General features: G+C 40.7%; 1 protein-coding gene across 2 annotated transcripts in view; it reads left to right on the forward strand.

Annotated features, from left to right (window-relative positions):
- BSN (bassoon presynaptic cytomatrix protein) overlaps positions 1 to 18188 on the forward strand; it is a 208737-nt gene that overhangs the window by 13182 nt on the left and 177367 nt on the right. The window contains exon 2 of one of the 2 annotated variants that reach the window (XM_088662153.1): positions 13069 to 13468. In XM_088662153.1, the coding sequence (XP_088518279.1) occupies positions 13069 to 13468 (400 nt within the window). Of the gene's footprint in view, positions 1 to 13068; positions 13469 to 18188 lie in introns of those variants that run through there. The other variant, XM_088662152.1, reaches the window with a different exon arrangement.

Below are 18188 nucleotides of genomic sequence, written 5' to 3' on the forward strand. Positions count from 1 at the left end.
TTTCCATAAACAGGAAGTACAATATTATTGATAACATGTACTCCAAACTATTGATGCCCAAACTTCTCCAGGCCTTCCTTGAGACAGGGATTTGAATCCTTGGCATGATCAGCAACAATTATGAGTGACAGTGGTCTCCAAAGAATAGCAGTGCAGCAGCAGCCAGACCAGAGTAGGAGCAAATCAGCTGCAGTCTTTTCTCTGGGAGCCTGTAGACTCACCTGCACTAAGCCAAGGTTTGATTTAGTGTTGTGTATGAACTGAGGACCCAGGTGGCGCAGTGGGTTAAACCACTGTGCCTAGGGCTTGCTGATCAGAAGGTCAGCGGTTCGAATCCCTGTGACGGGGTGAGCTCCCGTTGCTTGGTCCTAGCTCCTGCCAACCTAGCAGTTCGAAAGCACATCAAAAATGCAAGTAGATAAATAGGAACCGCTACAGCGGGGAGGTAAACGGCGTTTCTGTGTGCTGCTCTGGTTCACCAGAAGTGGCTTTGTCATGCTGGCCACATGACCTGGAAGCTATACGCCGGCTCCCTCGGCCAATAATGCGAGATGAGCACGCAACCCCAGAGTCGGTCACGACTGGACCTAATGGTCAGGGGTTCCTTTACCTTTACCTTTATGAACTGAGGGCTTATCCACGACAAGCTCTGAGTCAGTGTATCCCTCCACGAATACTGCTGATGTGAAAAACAAGCTGAAGAGGGGCATTCCATAAACTAGATAAAATAAACATAGAGACCTAGTTGAAACAAGCATGTACAGATTTAGTTGTGGAGCAGGTTCTATCAGCGTTACAAAGGAATGGGATTGCCAGCCTTTTTGTTCTCCTTACAAGAAAGGAGATTCTGATGAAACTTTAGGAAGAACTTTCTGATGGTAAGAGCTGTTTGACAGTTGGACACCTTGGAAGGTGGTGGACTCTCCTTTAAAGAATGGTTGGGTGGCCATCTGTCAGGGCTTCTTTAACTGTGATTCCTGCATTCAGGTAGGTAGCCGTGTTGGTCTGATGCAGTCAAAATATATAAAAAAATAAAAAAATTGTCCAGTAGCACCTTAAAGGTAAAGGTAAAGGGACCCTGGACTGTTAGGTCCAGTCGCAGATGACTCTGGGGTTGCGGCGCTCATATTGCTTTACTAGCCGAGGGAGCCGGTGTAGGGCTTCCAGGTCATGTGGCCAGCATGACTAAGCCGCTTCTGGCGAAACCAGAGCAGCACACAGAAACGACGTTTACCTTCCCACTGGAACGGTACCTATTTATCTACTTGCACTTTGATGTGCTTTCAAACTGCTAGGTTGGCAGGAGCAGGGACCGAGCAATGGGAGCTCACCCCGTCACGGGGATTTGAACCGCCAACCTTCTGATTGGCAAGCCCTAGGCTCAGTGGTTTAGACCACAGCGCCACCCACCTTAGAGACCAACTAAGTTTGTTCTTAGTATAAACTTTCGTGTGCATGCACACTTCTTCAGATAGGGTCTGGTGACTTCTGTTTCAGTGTATCTGAAGAAGTGCATAGTCTCAAAGGTGCTACTGGAATATATATATATATATATATATATATATATATATATATATATATATGTTTCGACTGTGATTCCTGCAGTGCAGGGGCTTGAACTAGATGACTCTTGAGGCCCCTTCCAACTCTGCAGTTCTGCGATGCTATGCCTTACAGAGGACTAGCAGGTATGTACACCACTTGCAGCATATGACTAAACACACTACATTTTTGCCTGTCATGTTGTCTGGAAAGGCTCAGGAGCCCTGGCTTCTGCTGGTCGCTACTGCTAACTCTAACCCTTGTCTTTGTGCATGTTGAATGGCTGCCTGGTGGCCTGCGGAGAGACATGAAGACAGTGATAAATAATAGATAGCAGCTGCAATGGATAGTGCCTGTAACTAAGTGATCATTATGTTTTTTTTGGCGGGAATTGGCTGATAAAGTGATGTGGACATTGGGAAGTGATGTAGATGCTCTTCTATTCCACAGCTCCACTCCCCATTAGCTCCTTGGCGAATATACTTATTCAGAGAGATTGCATTCTGTTTGTGTTGTGTTGTGTGCCTTGGCTAGCATGTTACACTGGCAGCAGGGCAGAAGTAACCTGTAAGTAAGCATAGGACTCTGAGGCTACGCCTAAGCACACCTTAGCAGCTTCAATCATAGCAAGGTCATTAATCCCCAATGAATTTCCAGTCACATTTGCATAGTGTTGTAACCACATCAGAAAGGGACAGCATGCATGAACCGTTTGGTTTCCTGAACCAACACATGCACTCATACTCATTTGTATATCCATGGCAGCTACTTCAGATGTACACATCTGATTTAAGTATGAAGTGAATGCAACTTAAGTTTTCTAATTGGATTGAAGCTTGTTTAAGAAAAAGCACACACACACATCAAGCAACAGTATTTTTCAAGAAATTACAGGATCAATCTGGTTCATGGCTTGCATTGTGTATACGCAGCTTCAAAAAGTAGAACTGGGAGTGCACTGGATGCAGAGTAAGTGGTAATGTGTACACCTCCTTAGCCTCACACCTCTCTGCCATGCCTCCCAACTCCTGCTGACACTGTCATGACCTCACAGCAGCTACATTAGCATGAGATAACCCTGGCACAGCCATAGCGCAATGCCAGCCAGCATAAATTGACTAGGTTTGCTTACTTTCTGTACAAAGGGGCTTAGGAGCAACCCGATTCTCTTCCAGTGGACATAACGTATGATACGATTGCACTGTTAAAATAACTGCATGCTGACCAAAGTCTTGTCACCTTACTCTCTCTCTCAAGGCAGGACCAACCCTTTGAGCAGAACAAGAAAGAGTGTTGCCAGCTTACCATCTTCCCTTAAACACAGTTCATTTTGGAATGCTCAAATGGTTCATTGATTGACTTCAAGAGCTACCTTAGGAGTTAGTAGAAAAGAACTTGGGCGTTGGTCCAAAACTCACCGAATACTTCACCTGTGTTTGTAATATGTCTTTGACTCTTTATTAATAATTGATAGCAAATTTCACTCTTAATTGGCTGCAATATTAATAATTCCTTTGTTAAGAATTTTAAGCATTCACGTATCTGTTTTAAAGGAATTCTGCTTATTCCTTTGGTCTCCATTTTGTGCGTGACAGTATATCAAATACACTTAAAGTTTAAAAAAGATTAATCATTGCCGTTTTCTTTGTTCATTAGTTTCCATGACACATAGTTTCATGAACTTCACCTTACTTTGCTGAATAAAATAGACTTTTGGAGTATTGACAAGCTAGTGAAATTAATCTGATATACTTTGTTTTGTCCTGGGTTTATTAATGGTTCTTTATTCTTTTTAGGCATTTCATAAGTTCATCCTTCATTAGATATTTCAGCAGCTCATTACTTGTATTATTTCCCTCACCATGGTCTGTTTAAGTTGATTTTGGTTTTTGATAAATTGACATTTGCTTTTTGTTAGCCTTTCTGTGTGTGTGGTGGGGAGAGAACACAAACATCACCACCAAGTTCAGCTCTTGTGGTTGTATGAGAGCAATTCATAAGTCCTTCTCCCTCCCCCCCCCCCAAGCTGACTGTTCCTTCGATGCACACTGAGATGGTGTGAATATGAGGCCCTTCCATGTTTTACCCATAAACAGCTCTTGAGGGTTCTGGTGATGGGACATGATGAATCATGCTCTTGGTTTTAAAAAAGGAGGGAAAGGTTTTATTGATTTTAATAATAATAATAATAATAATAATAATATGCATCTCTTCTGATTTTTTAAAAAAATAACCTGGCATGTGACTGTGTATCGGATACGTTGAGTTAAATATTACTGTCCTCTGTAAACAATGAGGCATGGGTAAAATACTTGCCTCCTTGCAAAACAAGCATTAGAAATATGACACAATAGAAAATTAGTTTGATGCTGTGAGCCAGGGACTGGCAGAACTTCAGATCTGTTGGGACCTTTCTCCTAGCTTAAGAAGATGCCAAATTGTACCTTGCCAGGACCAGTCACTCAGCCCACCGAAATGTATTTTCATTCCCATCTTATGCCCTCTAACTATTTAAATGCTTCAATTTCCCCAGTTGATGAATATTTATAGCTCTGTCTACCAATCAAACAACAAACATGTGCTTCAATCCATCAAGAGTTATCAGCACATATAAGCAGCCTTTTTCACACATTGCTGCTGGGGATGTACATCTGGATATGCAATCACCCTTGCATTGCAAGACTCATGCAAACTATTTGGATTGTCTGGATATATCTTTGGATGCGATATATGAGAAAGCCTATTTGCATTCACCTGTTTGGTTGTCCATAACTTCAGCAGGCTTAGAACCTTGAAGACTTGCTTCCAATTTTATGGAAAAATATTGATCCACCCAGTGATAACTCACAATGGATGGGCATTTGACCTGCAAGTAAATGCTTCTGTTTAAGGGTTCTTGCATGGAAGGTAAACAGAAATTATGTTCGAGAGGAGGAAACCCACACTTCATTCTTTCTTGAAACTGATTTCAAACAAATGCCTTAATGCTGTTTGATGTAAATTGTATGCGAAGAGTTAAGCTATTTATTAGATGTGTTGTGTATCATTTACTAAAAGAGTAGAATATTGTTATAGATTTAATAAATAATATGTACTTAAGTATACCAACCTAAACTATTAATTGTTGTTGTTGTTTAGTCGTGTCCAACTCTTTGTGACCTCATGGACCATAGCACGCCAGGCACTCCTGTCTTCCACTGCCTCCCACAGTTTAGTCAAACTCATGTTTGTAGCTTCAAGAACACTGTCCAGCCATCTCGTCCTCTGCCGTCCCCTTCTCCTTGTGCCCTCCATCTTTCCCAACATCAGGGTCTTTTCCAGGGAGTCTTCTCTTCTCATGAGGTGGCCAAAGTATTGTAGCCTCAGCTTCAGGATCTGTCCTTCCAGTGAGCACTCGGGGCTGATTTCCTTCAGAATGGATAGGTTTGATCTTCTTGCAGTCCATGGGACTCTCAAGAGTCTCCTCCAGCACCATAATTCAAAAGCATCAATTCTTTGGTAAATGCTATATTTACTTGTGAATCAGCACGTTTCAAGACAGTGCCTTTAGGAACTACCTAAAAAGGGGGAAATATATTATTTGATGATCTTTTATGGCACATATTTTGGACATATTACTGGAAATGAATGGATACTACAAAAAAAATGCAACTTTGTGTCTCCTCCTCCTCTCTGCCCAGCAGGTCAGGGGAGTAGCTTGGAGTAAACAAACCAGCTGGCATGACTAATGATCCAGAAGTTTTGGTACTACAGTAGCTTAGCAGCAAGGCACTTGCTTTTCATGTGGAAGGTCTACACCAGGCATCCCCAAACTGCGGCCCTCCAGATGTTTTGGCCTACAACTCCCATGATCCCTAGCTAACAGGACCAGTGGTCAGGGATGATGGGAATTGTAGGCCAAAACATCTGGAGGGCCGAGGTTTGGGGATGCCTAGTCCACACTCTAACAAACTGAGATATCCAGGCTGAGCTGCTATCAATGGCCAAGCTTCAGTTTCTGGTATATCTAGGGAAGGCTGAATAAGATCCTGTTTAAAACTCTGGAGTAAAACTGTTGCCAGTAAGTGTAAAACTAAGTTAGATGGGCCACTGGTCTTACTCTTTATAAGGCAGCTTCCTATGTAGTCTGACCCTTCTCATCTCACATGGAGGTGCTTTGAAAATGAGACTGCTTGATGTGTCAAAGTTTCATCAGAAGCCATCACTGGACCAAAGACAACCATATTTCATTTTGAGTTGGGATAGGAATCACAAATGCTCTGTCAAGCATTGCTCATATGCTTATCAAAATGTGAGCACGTTTGTGGACAATCAGTGTTCTGCAAGCTGCAGCCAGTAGAGTAGAGTGGAGATGGGGAAATTTGGGGAGCCATGGCATCACATCCTGTGTTTTTGTTTGACAAATTATGAGAGGATATAGAGATGCAGGGCTGCTGTTTTCAGCTGCAGCCATGTAGCTCAAGTAAAATGAAGCTGTAGGCTTAAGTTGCATTAATTTTAATTAGTCCCTGAGTCTTCTAGGACAGTCTCTACTATCATTGGGAAAACCTAGTTTGGTTTTCTTCTTATACTTCAGTGAATTCAGTTTTATGTTGATTTTTAAGGTCTTGACAGCACAATTCTATATATTTCAACTAGAAATAAGTCCAAATGAGTTCAATGGAAATTACTTCCAGGTAAGTGAGTGCAGCATTGCAACCTGAATTATTTAAATCTCAGTCCCAAACATTTTCACAGGCAAATTTGTTTAAAGTTCCAGAGCACATTTCCTGCTATGCTGTTGAAATGTTATGGGTTGTGACACTGTGCTGGCAAAGAGATTAGTACACCCTTTGCTTAACACTTATTTTGTTGTGTAGCCAGTCTTGAAATCAAGTGTTTAGTAATTAACTAATATATTTCCTATTTCTGCTTCCATATTTTTATGCATATTTTTATGCCTATGACTAGATACATAAAATTAAGGCTGGAAGAAATCCCAGATACCTAATCATCCAGGCACCTAGAAACTTAATATTGGTGCTTTAAGAGTTTGAAATATTTTTAAGCTTTGTTATTAGATAGTAATCCTGCCGGGTTGGATTGTTGTGAATTTATGTTCCTCGTAAAGTGCTTAGTTCATGATAAGCATTCTTGATAATAAGTTATTGTGATGATAATAAGTTATTGTGATGACGATTCCTAGAAATGCGATGAAATAATTTTGAAATATGTCATGTTATTCCCCCAAACTCTTTGAAGAGTCCAGGCTTGTCCTATTGACCTCAGTATGTGTGGTGAGCTCCACTAGAGCTCTTGCAAGCTCACTTTGAATTATCTTGAACATTATCCAAAATCTTCAGAAAACATTTGGAAGCTCTCACATAATTTCTCCAAGTCTTCTAAGGCAGGCATCCCCAAACTTCGGCCCTCCAGATGTTTTGGACTACAGTTCCCATCTTCCCCGACCACTGGTCCTGTTAGCTAGGGATCATGGGAGTTGTAGACCAAAACATCTGGAGGGCCGCAGATTGGGGATGCCTGTTCTAAGGGGATGGAAGAATGCCCTTGCAGTCCTCAAACATCTCCATCAACCTTCCCAAACCCCTCACTAACCTACTGCAATAGCAGCAGTGGTGGCGTGCCTGGAGAGAGGTGTCAGTTTCCTCCCTTTTCTGTTGCTCTAACATGCTGGGTAGCAGTGTGCTGGTGCCAAATCCCAGGGGATCATGGGAGATGTAGCTCTCCCATGGGCCTTTGGAAGGAGGAGTGCATTTGGGAGAGTGGAAGCCAGCTGGGAGGGCTTCCAGGGATCACAAGGACTGGCAGGGATAGACACGAATCTCTTCTTCAGCTTAGATTTTAATCCTAGTCAGATGATAATGTCTAGGGTAGTAAAGTTTGCCTCTCCTTTGTTTGTTTGTTTTAACAAGGCCTCGGGTGTTTATTTTTGAGCCAGAGGTCAGAGAACTTTGCTGACATCCCAATATATTGAGTCCTAAAAGTTGGTTTATGGAAGAACAGAGTTCCCCTTTTGCAATCTTCTTGTGTCTTTTGCATGTTCTTTTATCCCCTGCTTTGAGCCATACCTTCCCGCTAGAGCATTCCCATGAAGCTCAGCTTCATTGACCTTGTCACTTCTGGCTCATATTGCAACTATTACTCCTGGGAAGTCTTCAGAGAGCCTCCCTTCATAGCTCTTGTTCCATTTTGCTTCCCTTTCATGCTCTGCTGTGTTCAGAACACCTGGGTGTGATGAGGTCCCTTTGAAACTTGGTTTCCACACAAAACATTTCCCCATTTTTATTTAATAAAACTGATTTTAAATCAGTGTAACTAACCCCTTGAGATAATACAGTTCGTGCCAATTCACAGTTTATGCCAATACTGAAATGCTTATGGAAATGCAGTTTTGGCGCACTCTTGAATTAAGTCTGGTGGGATCTATAGTAGCTGGTGTGATATAATTATATCTTGTTGAGAAGAAGCACTACATTACCTTCTCAATGATAGTTGGCAAACCGAAGATAAGTAATCAAGACTTTAAAGTGCTTCTCTACAGTGTATTAGAACCATTCAGTGGTTGCATGAACACTTATAATAAGAACATAATTTAATCCAAATTCCAATTTAATATCTAAAATATATAAGGGTTAGATAGGCCAAACTGGAGGAAGCATTAATGTTTAAGGTGGAATATGGAAGTGTTCCCCTACTACGGTACCTGTGTGACTCTTAAATGGCAAGAGGGAAAAATGTTTTCAAAAATTATTCTTTTATGGGACATGCACATGAAGCCAACTCCCAATCACTGACATCTTCTATTGCCCCCCCTGGTTCTTCCATCTTTACTCAGACCCCAGAAAGCCTGCCTTTTTCTAGAAGAACAGAACAATAGGGTCGTCGCCACAAGTGTAGATACCTTTGGTGCTCCTCTTCTGTCTTTTAAAAAGGGCAGGGTTTTGATTTGGAAAGTGGAATGTAGGAAAGTACTAGATTCAGGCAGGTAGCCATGTTGGTCTGATGCAGTCAAAATATATATAAACAAATTAAAAAATTGTCCAGTAGCACCTTAGAGACCAACTAAGTTTGTTCTTGGTATAAGCTTTTGTGTGCATGCACACTTCTTCAGATACATGGACTTCAGAAATTCCTGTACTTATCAAATTCTGTACTTGTTAAATTGCTTTTTGAACTGGTTTAGAAGCACAAGTATGTACAGATACTTCTTATTAAAATGCTCCATTATTTAGTACCAACCCTTCTATTAGGGAAACTGAAATTCTAGTCTAAGGCAAGTGATTTATTACGCTTTAGCAGGTTTTTTTAAAAGAAAAATGAAAGAGATATAGTTCTATATAGCAACATAATCCAGTAGTGCTATAACTGTACTACACTAATATTGTAGCATTATGTTATAGTGCTATGCCTCTCTCATAGACATAAAAATATTTTAGTGATAATTAAGGATCAATTAAAATAACAAAAATAGTGTCTTAAAATGGCACCCACCATGAGTGTTATAATGAATATGTGCTGAGCTGTAATAGATTCGCTTTGAAAGTGGCTAGAGAGAAGCTTTTCTCCCTCTGTCAAAATACTAGAGACAGGCGATCCAATTAAGCTGAATTAATTAGAAAGTACTTCTTGATTTGCATAGTTAAAACCATGGAATTTTCTATCACAAAATTAAACAATAGCCACCAACTTGGAGAGTTTAAAAGGAGTTTAGACAAATTCATGGAAGATAAGGCTGTTGCTGGTCATGATCCCTAAGTATCCTATCTCCAGTATCAGAGACAATATGTCTCTGAATATCAGTGGCTGTGGATCGCAGTCAGAAGAGGGCTATTGCCTTCATATCCTGCTGGTGGGCCACCATGGGACCAGAATACTGGAACAGATAGGTCTTACGTCCTTACGACATGTAGGGGAATAACATGACCCAGGGCTTCCATTTTAAGTGGCAGCTCTGTGTCTAAGGATGTAGTTCTACCACCAGACCGGTTTAGTCAACTAAACAAATACGGTATATATTGAATAGATTTGGAATGGATAAAGTATTGAGCCTACTTCAGATATGTACTGGTTTAATTAATAGTGATTTGAAAATGACAGCTAACTACCTCCAGACAGGAAACAGGAAACATTTCTTCATACTGCCTTATGCTTACATGAACAGGTGCAAAAGCAATGAAAGTGTTTTCCATTATGAGAAATCATTTTACAGCATAATAAAACAGGGGGTTATCATATGTCCTAACATCTTTTGCACAAGCGCACACATACACCACACAAACAATTTTAAAAGATAACTTGTCATTTTCATCAACACCTCCTCCTCCTCCTCCTCCTCCTCCTCCTCCTCCTCCTCCTCCTCCTCCTCCTCCTCCTCCTCCTCCTCCTCCTCCTTTTATTTATCTATATATCTGACTAGGTTGCCACTTCTTCTTCTTCTTCTTCTTCTTCTTCTTCTTCTTCTTCTTCTTCTTCTTCTTCTTCTTCTTCTTCTTCTTCTTCTTCTTCTTCTTCTTCTTCTTCTATTTATCTATATATCTGACTGGGTTGCCCCAGCCACTTTGGGCTTTCCCAACAAATAGTAGTAAAAACACAACATCACACACTAAAAACGTGCCTTCAGATATCTTTTAAAAATCACATGGCTGTATGTCTGTTTGACATCTGCTGGGAGGGAGTTCCATAGGGCAGGTGCCACTACCAAAAAGGCCCTCTGCCTCTACTCTACCACTGAGCCTTCCTGGTAAGTGGCAGTCACACCGCTGCTGTGTGGATGGCAGTATGCTGCTCCTCTGCCCTCCTGCCAGCCACTACCACTCAGAAGACTTTGTGAACGATCCTTCAGATTATCAGGGAAAACATGGGGCTGCCTTTTCTTATGTTTCTTACAATGTGTAGTTCTGCTGTGAGAGTCACAAGGAATTGGATGGTCGGAACAGTGTGCATGCATGCATTAAAGCAATCTACTTGAACAGTATGAAACAGTGTCATTGATGTATTCTAAAGATTTATAGTGTTTATTAAACATTCATGAAGCCTTTGGCCTTGCCAATGCCAAATCTATGCTAGGAGCAAATAATATATTTGTGCCTTTGGACACAAACCACTGCATATCTGTGGGTTGGATAAGGTGATATTCCTACTCTGATAATAGCTTCCCTACAGAAAAACAATTTATATTGCAGGAACATGCAACATGGAAAGTAGCTTGTTTTACTATAAGTATGCCTGGCAGGAATCCATAGGAAGTATCAACTTCCTGTACAAATGGTGAACAAAGGTGTGTGTTGTTGTGGTGTTTTTGCAAGGTTTTTTTTTATTATTTCTCTGTAGGTATCTTAAAATATGCTGAGTAGCCATGTAGTTTTGCTCCTTTCCTTACTTGTCCTCTAGCTATGGAGCACCCAGGCATAAGTCATTGGATATATCACATTTGGGATTGGCTTGATATTTACTGGACTCAGAGAAGATCAAGCCTGGTTCAAACATTACAGCTGCAATGGTGGCTGATGTTCCTGTAGTTGGTTCACGTATCATTTGGGCAACATATGAGTTGTCCAGAGAACACTGTTCGCTCCTATCCTGCTTCCTCTTGATCAAAACCACTAATGCTTACATGGGAAACACCCACATTATCTTGTCAAACCATATTCAGATGCTACCAGTGCATTGGGAAGCTGACTAGAGGGAAACAGCAGATGACTCAGATGTAACTTGAACTGTATCAAAATTCAAAGTATATTTAAATGAAAGAATGTTTGAGGATGGGTTTCAGCTAAGAGAGTCACCTTCCCTTGTGGCCAACACACTCTTATAATGGGATTATGGAAAGTATGTTCAAAACCAGTCACAACAAAATATTGTTTGGCACACACATATTACAGTACTGCATTATTTATTTCTGTTTTTGATGTAGTTCTGGTTACACAGGAATTCAAAAAAGTATTTTGGACAAAACCAACACATTTGATCTACAGGACTGAGCAGTGAATGAATGGTGCAGAGTTTTCTGTCAGTGTATGATAGGGAGTTTATAAATATTACTCAGACATGAGAGAATATGAAATTGCAGTATAATACCCTGGTGAACCTCAGAAGGTTAAATTCCCAAAAGACCAGGACTATGTTTGATCCTGCCCTAGAAACTGGGAAGAGGATGGGTGAATTTAGATATTCTGGTTTGGAATATTCCTTAATAAGGGAAGCCGGAATGAATGACAATGTATATACACGCTTGTGTGCTAAAGAAGAGATGTTCTTGCAGTCGGCTGACCTATTTTTAAGTTAGAATAGAGAACAAGCAGCAGCTCCTGATGTCTATTTTAAATGCCTTTCCATTTTTGGCAAAACAGAAAAACTGCTTTTTATAATGCCATGTAGCAGTTGAATTATATTCCTATCCTCTATCATAAAGGGTAAAGGGACCCCTGACCATTAAGTCCAGTCGTGACTGACTCTGGGGTTGCGGCGCTCATCTCGCTTTATTGGCCAAGGGAGCTGGCGTACAGCTTCCAGGTCATGTCGCTAGCATGACTAAGTTGCTTCTGGCAAACCAGAGCAGCGCACGGAAACACTGTTTATCTTCCCGCTGGAGCGGTACCCGTATATTCTAGCGTATAAGACGACTGGGTGTATAAGACGACCCCCAACTTTTCCAGTTAAAATATAGAATTTGGGATATACTCGACATATAAGAAATACGACCCGGCGTATAAGATGACCCCTGACTTTTGAGAAAATTTTCCTGGGTTAAAAAGTAGTCTTATATGCAGGAATATTATCTACTTGCACTTTGACGTGCTTTCGAACTGCTAGGTTGGCTGGAGCTGGGACCGAGCAACGGGAGCTCACCCCGTTGCGGAGATTCAAACCACTGACCTTCTGATCGTCAAGCCCTAGGCTCTGTGGTTTAGACCACAGCGCCACCCGCGTCCCTGTGATCCTCTATCATAGAAACAGCATAAGTGGATGGGATTTGTTTCTTCTAGCTGGCTATGAGTTCCTTTGCTGCATGAAGGCTTGAGAGTGGTATTGCAGATTACCATACAGCCTTCTCCAGTAGTGAGAATATATCCAGTTGGAACTGAGTATGCCTGATTTCTGTTGGTTCTAATTTTTGTTTATTTTTATTTGTATAAAAAATTATGCCTCACCCTCCAAGTCCATATGCACTGCTCACTTGACATATAGCCCCACCCCTTTCAGATTATAGCCTTTGGGGAAAAGAAATGACAAGTTTTTAGCTGTTCTGGCTTTAAATACAATTGAATCTTGTATTTACGACTTGTTAGATTGCAACTTGAAGAAATATCCATGTCTTGTGGTTTTAAGAAGTTGGTGGAGGTAAAGATGGCAATCATTTTCTCTAAACATCTGTTTACACTTATTTTCTTGCCTTTAACTTTGACTCTTGGAGATTCTCAAATGCATTTCAAAGTATATCCTGAGGAAATAGCCAAGGCAGTTTTGTCTATTATCTTACCACGATTCTCTGCAACCTGGTTGACCTCTGCATTTAATGTGTTTCAGCACACCAAGAAGACCAGATCAATCGGACCCCTCCTTCGGACAGAGAGCAGCTTCCCCATCCCCCAAACCGGCTGCTCAGACCAGCGAAAGCACAAGAGAGATGAGGAGTCATGGGCAGACCCCCCAACAGGCTGATGGGCCGAGGAGGACACTCCAAGTGGACAGCAGGAGCCAGAGAACAGGGCGTTCACCGTCTGTGTCACCAGATCGAGGCAGCACCCCTACCTCACCTTATTCTGTCCCACAAATTGCACCCCTTCCTAGCAGCACACTCTGTCCTATATGCAAGACAACAGAACTCACCTCCTCTCCCAACCAGCCAAACTTCAACACCTGTACACAGTGTCACAACAAGGTCTGCAACCAATGTGGATTCAACCCCAACCCTCACCTGACTGAGGTAATACATAAACTGAACATTTTGATCAATTTATGGGGCACCATTGCTTGATTTCTGTTAATATGTCATAACTCAGGTGAGGCACTCCTTGCACTGTGTGATATGAAAAAGGGATTTTGGAATTTAACCTTTGGGGATAATTATTGAGATCTGAAACACTTGAGTGATACATGTATGTTATGAAGGTGGGGTGAGAATGGTTTAGAGGACTGGGGAACTATAGTGCTTGTAGTAATGTCATGTCACCAAATAGAGAATAGGTGCACATGCAATTTTGTTGAGAGCTTGGTTGTGTACACCTGGCTAAACTGCAACCAACTTTTCTAAAATAATTCTGTCAACCAAAACTCTTTCATCTGATACTATTCTTGTACAGTATATCTTTTTTCTACCTTTTGCAATAAGATTAAAGGAAAGGGAAAGGAGAAAAAGTGATACAGTTTTGCTTCAGTCAACAGGCTTTATTACTAGTTGAAGTTAAAGCTAGCTAAAGATTGCTAACACTTGCATGAAGCCTGATATATTCACATTTTCTTTTGTAAATGGGGCTCAGATAGCTTTGAGACTTGATGGTTGTGAAATTCAGAACCACCACAAGAGGATCTTTCCATTGGCTTTTGAGTAGATTGGGAAATAAAGCTAAGCATCCGAAGAGCTCAGGTGTTATGGTTGTCCAGATTTGGTCCTCTAATGTGACATTTTTATAGAGTAGTTTCAAATGATGTTTTACTGTGAAATAAATCTGGAGTTGTTACTTATTCATGGTGAGGGATCCATAGATCCTTTCTGAGGTTATCTCTTCTGAAGTTCTGCTGCAGTGATATCACATTTTCTTAGCATTCATTCTGCAACATTTGGTACTGGGGGAAATCAGTTACAATCTCTTGTGTTGACAAACCTTCCCTGAAATACCTTTGATTTTCTCTTTGTTGGGTATGTGGCAGTCAAAAGACTTGTCTTCAGCTTGCAAACAGGCTAACCAACCGAAGCAGCTCCCAAACAGTTCTTGGCCACATTCCCTGGACACCAGTCCTTAGATTTGTATGAAAAATACATTAGGGTTGCATAACCAGACTTTGGGCCAAGCTAGACAGTATGTGAATGGCATGATTGGTAATTCACGTTCCTTAATTCTGACCCCTTAAATTTGATAAGATTAAGTTAGGGTGCTCTTAAACTGGGGTACTTACTCTTCTATACTTTGAATTAAGTATTTCTCTTTGTTCAGGTCTCTAGCGCCTAAATGTGTGGGATAGGATATAGGGTTGGTGAGAGTGCCCTTTAATTTTCTAGTCTGGGGAGGTTCTCCTCTGACCCTTATCATCATCATTATTTATTAAATCAACATGCTTTTGTTGTTAAATGGTTTTGCTTGCTGATTGATATATGGTATTTCATTGTACTCGGTTGCATGTACTATGTTAATATGCTGCTCACTGCTTGGCGGGCATTTGCATAAAAAAGCAGCATATAAATAAACTGCATCATCACTTTTATATTATTATTTTGCTAAATAGTGTGATAGGAGAGAGGCCACAAGTATTAAAACTATGGCATGCAGGAAGTGTGTGGGCAGTTAACCGCATTGATGCACTTCCAACAAATCTAGCACCTCCTGCGCCAAATAGCAGGTTTTTGAGGGCAATAAAAGTACCTAAATATATGAAGAGCAGTCACACAAACATGGGTGTATTTCCTTGATATATTATTGTGTGAAGCCCATAGAATAAATCATTGCATTGCTTTGAAGCCTTCAAGGGATAATAGAGTGGGCAGAGAATGTGAGGTAAGTTGATGGAGGCAGGTTGAAGTACGCCATTTTGTTAAACTAGTTCAGTATGGTTTGCCCCTATGCCCCACTGGCCTGAACATGAGTACAATAGCCCAGCTAACAATATTCTCTAGTTATACAAGTTCCTTATATAATGTTAACTCACTTGAGCATCTCTCAAGCAGGGAGATAACATAATACATTATCCTTCATCTCACAGCCTTTCATTTGTGATTTAAACTGGATGAATTATTTGGTGCAACGTTTTGCTATCTGCCCTTTTTCATTTCAAAATTATTTACATATAATTAAAGATGCATTACCGTAACCAGTGTTACTGCTCAACCTCCATTTATTTCAATGGAGTTTGAAATTAATGGAGTTTCTACAGCAGCTGCGCTTGAATTATGTCCCGATTTTGTTAATGCATATTTGCCTGAATACTTTATGTGAAATATATTTTGCAATGAATGTTCATTATGCTTTTCCATTTAGATAAATGAAACCGACTTTTCAGAATAGTATTAAACAGTACTTTTCCGTCTATAAGACGCCCCATGTATAAGAAGCCTCCTATTTTGGGGGGCTCAAATTTAAGAGAATGGGGGGAGATGGCACAGAGTTGTTGAGCTCTTTTTGTGGAGGATAGCCCTGAGTTGTTCAGCTTTTTGGGGGGAGGATTGCATACCCACACGTCTCGCAAAATCCGCCTCCCATCTGTCCCCTCGCCAGCAGAAGCTGCCAATTGCCTGCCCAGTTGCCGCAGTGTCAGCAAATCAACACCACCCATTGACGCAGCAACCAATAACACGCACAACAGCTGCTAACAGCCACGGCACCAACCAATCAAACGTTCACCCTATGCACTACCCATGTATATGACGCCCCCCATTTTTTTGCATTGTTTTAAAAGAAAAAAAACCTACCAGCATTATACATGTACAGTATACATGTACAGTATTTGTCGGCATATTTCATAATCGCCCATTTTTCTTTTTTGTTCTAGCAAGTCACAAAACAAATCAGTTTGGAAAGCTTCTGCTTCCTTTCTTTGTTGTTTAGGAGGATTTATGTCAGGGGTGAAAAATCTCTGGCCCTCCAGATTCTGACCATTGGGCTTTCTCATTGGGGCTGATGAGAGTTGCTGCAGCAGCCTCTGGAGAATAAATGAAAATTAGCAAAAAAAAAAGAAACCCAGCAAATCCAAATGAGTGACTATTTTAGATAAAGAAGAAATCCTAATTGTGGAATATGATGCTTGTGAATTTGAAAGAGACCAATTTGAAGGGCTTGATTATTGTTTATCGTGTGAAGTGTTGATGCCACAGAGGACGTTTTGAGCAGCCACACTGAGCAGGCCTCTGATTCCATATTTTGACTGTACAAGCAAATAAAAATGTTAGCTGCCTTTATCACAAAATGCTTCAAACCTGTTTGTTTGTTTCTTTCTTTGTTTGTTTAACAAATATACCGCCCTGTACTCGCAGGTCTCAGGGCGGTTCACAGAATAAAACCAGGAAATACATAATCAAAATGAAAACAACAACAACCCAATAAACACCCCCCCCCAAAAAAATCCCACATGTTAAAAAGGCACCAGCACTGTAGGGATGTTGAACTGACATCATGTCAGCACATGTGTTTATTATTGTAGTTCTAAAGCCACAAAGTAATTTATAGGGCAAACCAGAGACAATATATTGTTATGAATGCAATTTTTACACACACACACACATAGAGAGAAAGAGAGAGAAAGAGAAAGAGAGAGTGTGTGTGTCACAGTGTGTGTGTGATCTGTTAACAATGGTCTCTTCTGGTTTACTACCCTGTAGAGTTGCGATACTTTGAAGAGCAAAAAAAAGAGGATGCTATGACAACTCTCATTTTAAATACCCCTTCTATATGTAGGCTATAGAAGCTGTGATACATTGCTGAGCTAGGCAGAAGAGAAGAGGAAAGCAAGTTTTCAGCCACCAGTTATGTCTATGTCTCATCCAGAAAGTATAGCCAGAGACATTTTGGCAAATTTAAAAAATCCACCCGGACATATATTTTACTCCAGAAAAAGAGGGCATGTCCTGGAAAAAGAGGACACATGGCAACCCTACGTACTCTGTCACTTTACAAGGTGGAAGAATATTAACTGTTAATATTCAGGGACTGAATGCAAGGGCTAACGATGAAGGAGAAATCGTTTTCTAAACCGTAATATATTTCCGTGGTTTCTGTTATATAATGTATTTGGGGCAAATCTTCCTCAGATGCCTCTTATAATTCTCGCCTTTGCAAATGAATGACTTGGTATTAAGCCAGAAGGCTATTTTCAGGAAATTATTTTCCTAAACGTCATTGTTGAACGTTTGTAGTGCTATCATTCCTTTAGCTTTCTGATTGACTGACAGGACAAAAGCTTTGCTGCTTGAATTTCTTGTTGCCTTTTTTTGTAGTGGAGAAAATCTGTAGGCTCTTTTGCTTTTTACATTTCAGTGGACATTTAGGTGGATGAAACAAAGTTGCTAATTTACAGAATTAGTCCCCCGCCTCCCTCAACATATATCTCGATAGGTTTCATTTGCTTATCTGCTTAAGGCATCATCTGCACTATATGTTTAAAGCAGTACCATTCCACCGCTTGTTAGGGGGTTCTGAGAATCATTAGAAGACCCCTATTCCCCTTGGAAAGCTGCAGTTCTCAACAGAGGCGTAGGAAGGTCAGGTGGTACCTGCTGCGGAAAATTTCTTGTCAACCCCCCCCCCTTGATTTTTTTTTTTTGCCTGCAAAAATGGATTTACGTTATTTCATATTTTCCTACAAAGGAATGCGGATTCTGGGCCTCTGATAACAAGCAAGCGACTATGGACAGATACTTAAATCTACAGGATGGATTGTGTTTTGGCTTGTGTTATTTTATTTATATTTATTGTTTATTTATTTAATAAAATTTATTT

This window comes from Zootoca vivipara, chromosome 2, assembly GCF_965207765.1.
Source record: "Zootoca vivipara chromosome 2, rZooViv2.hap1.1, whole genome shotgun sequence".
Classification (NCBI taxonomy): domain Eukaryota; kingdom Metazoa; phylum Chordata; class Lepidosauria; order Squamata; family Lacertidae; genus Zootoca; species Zootoca vivipara.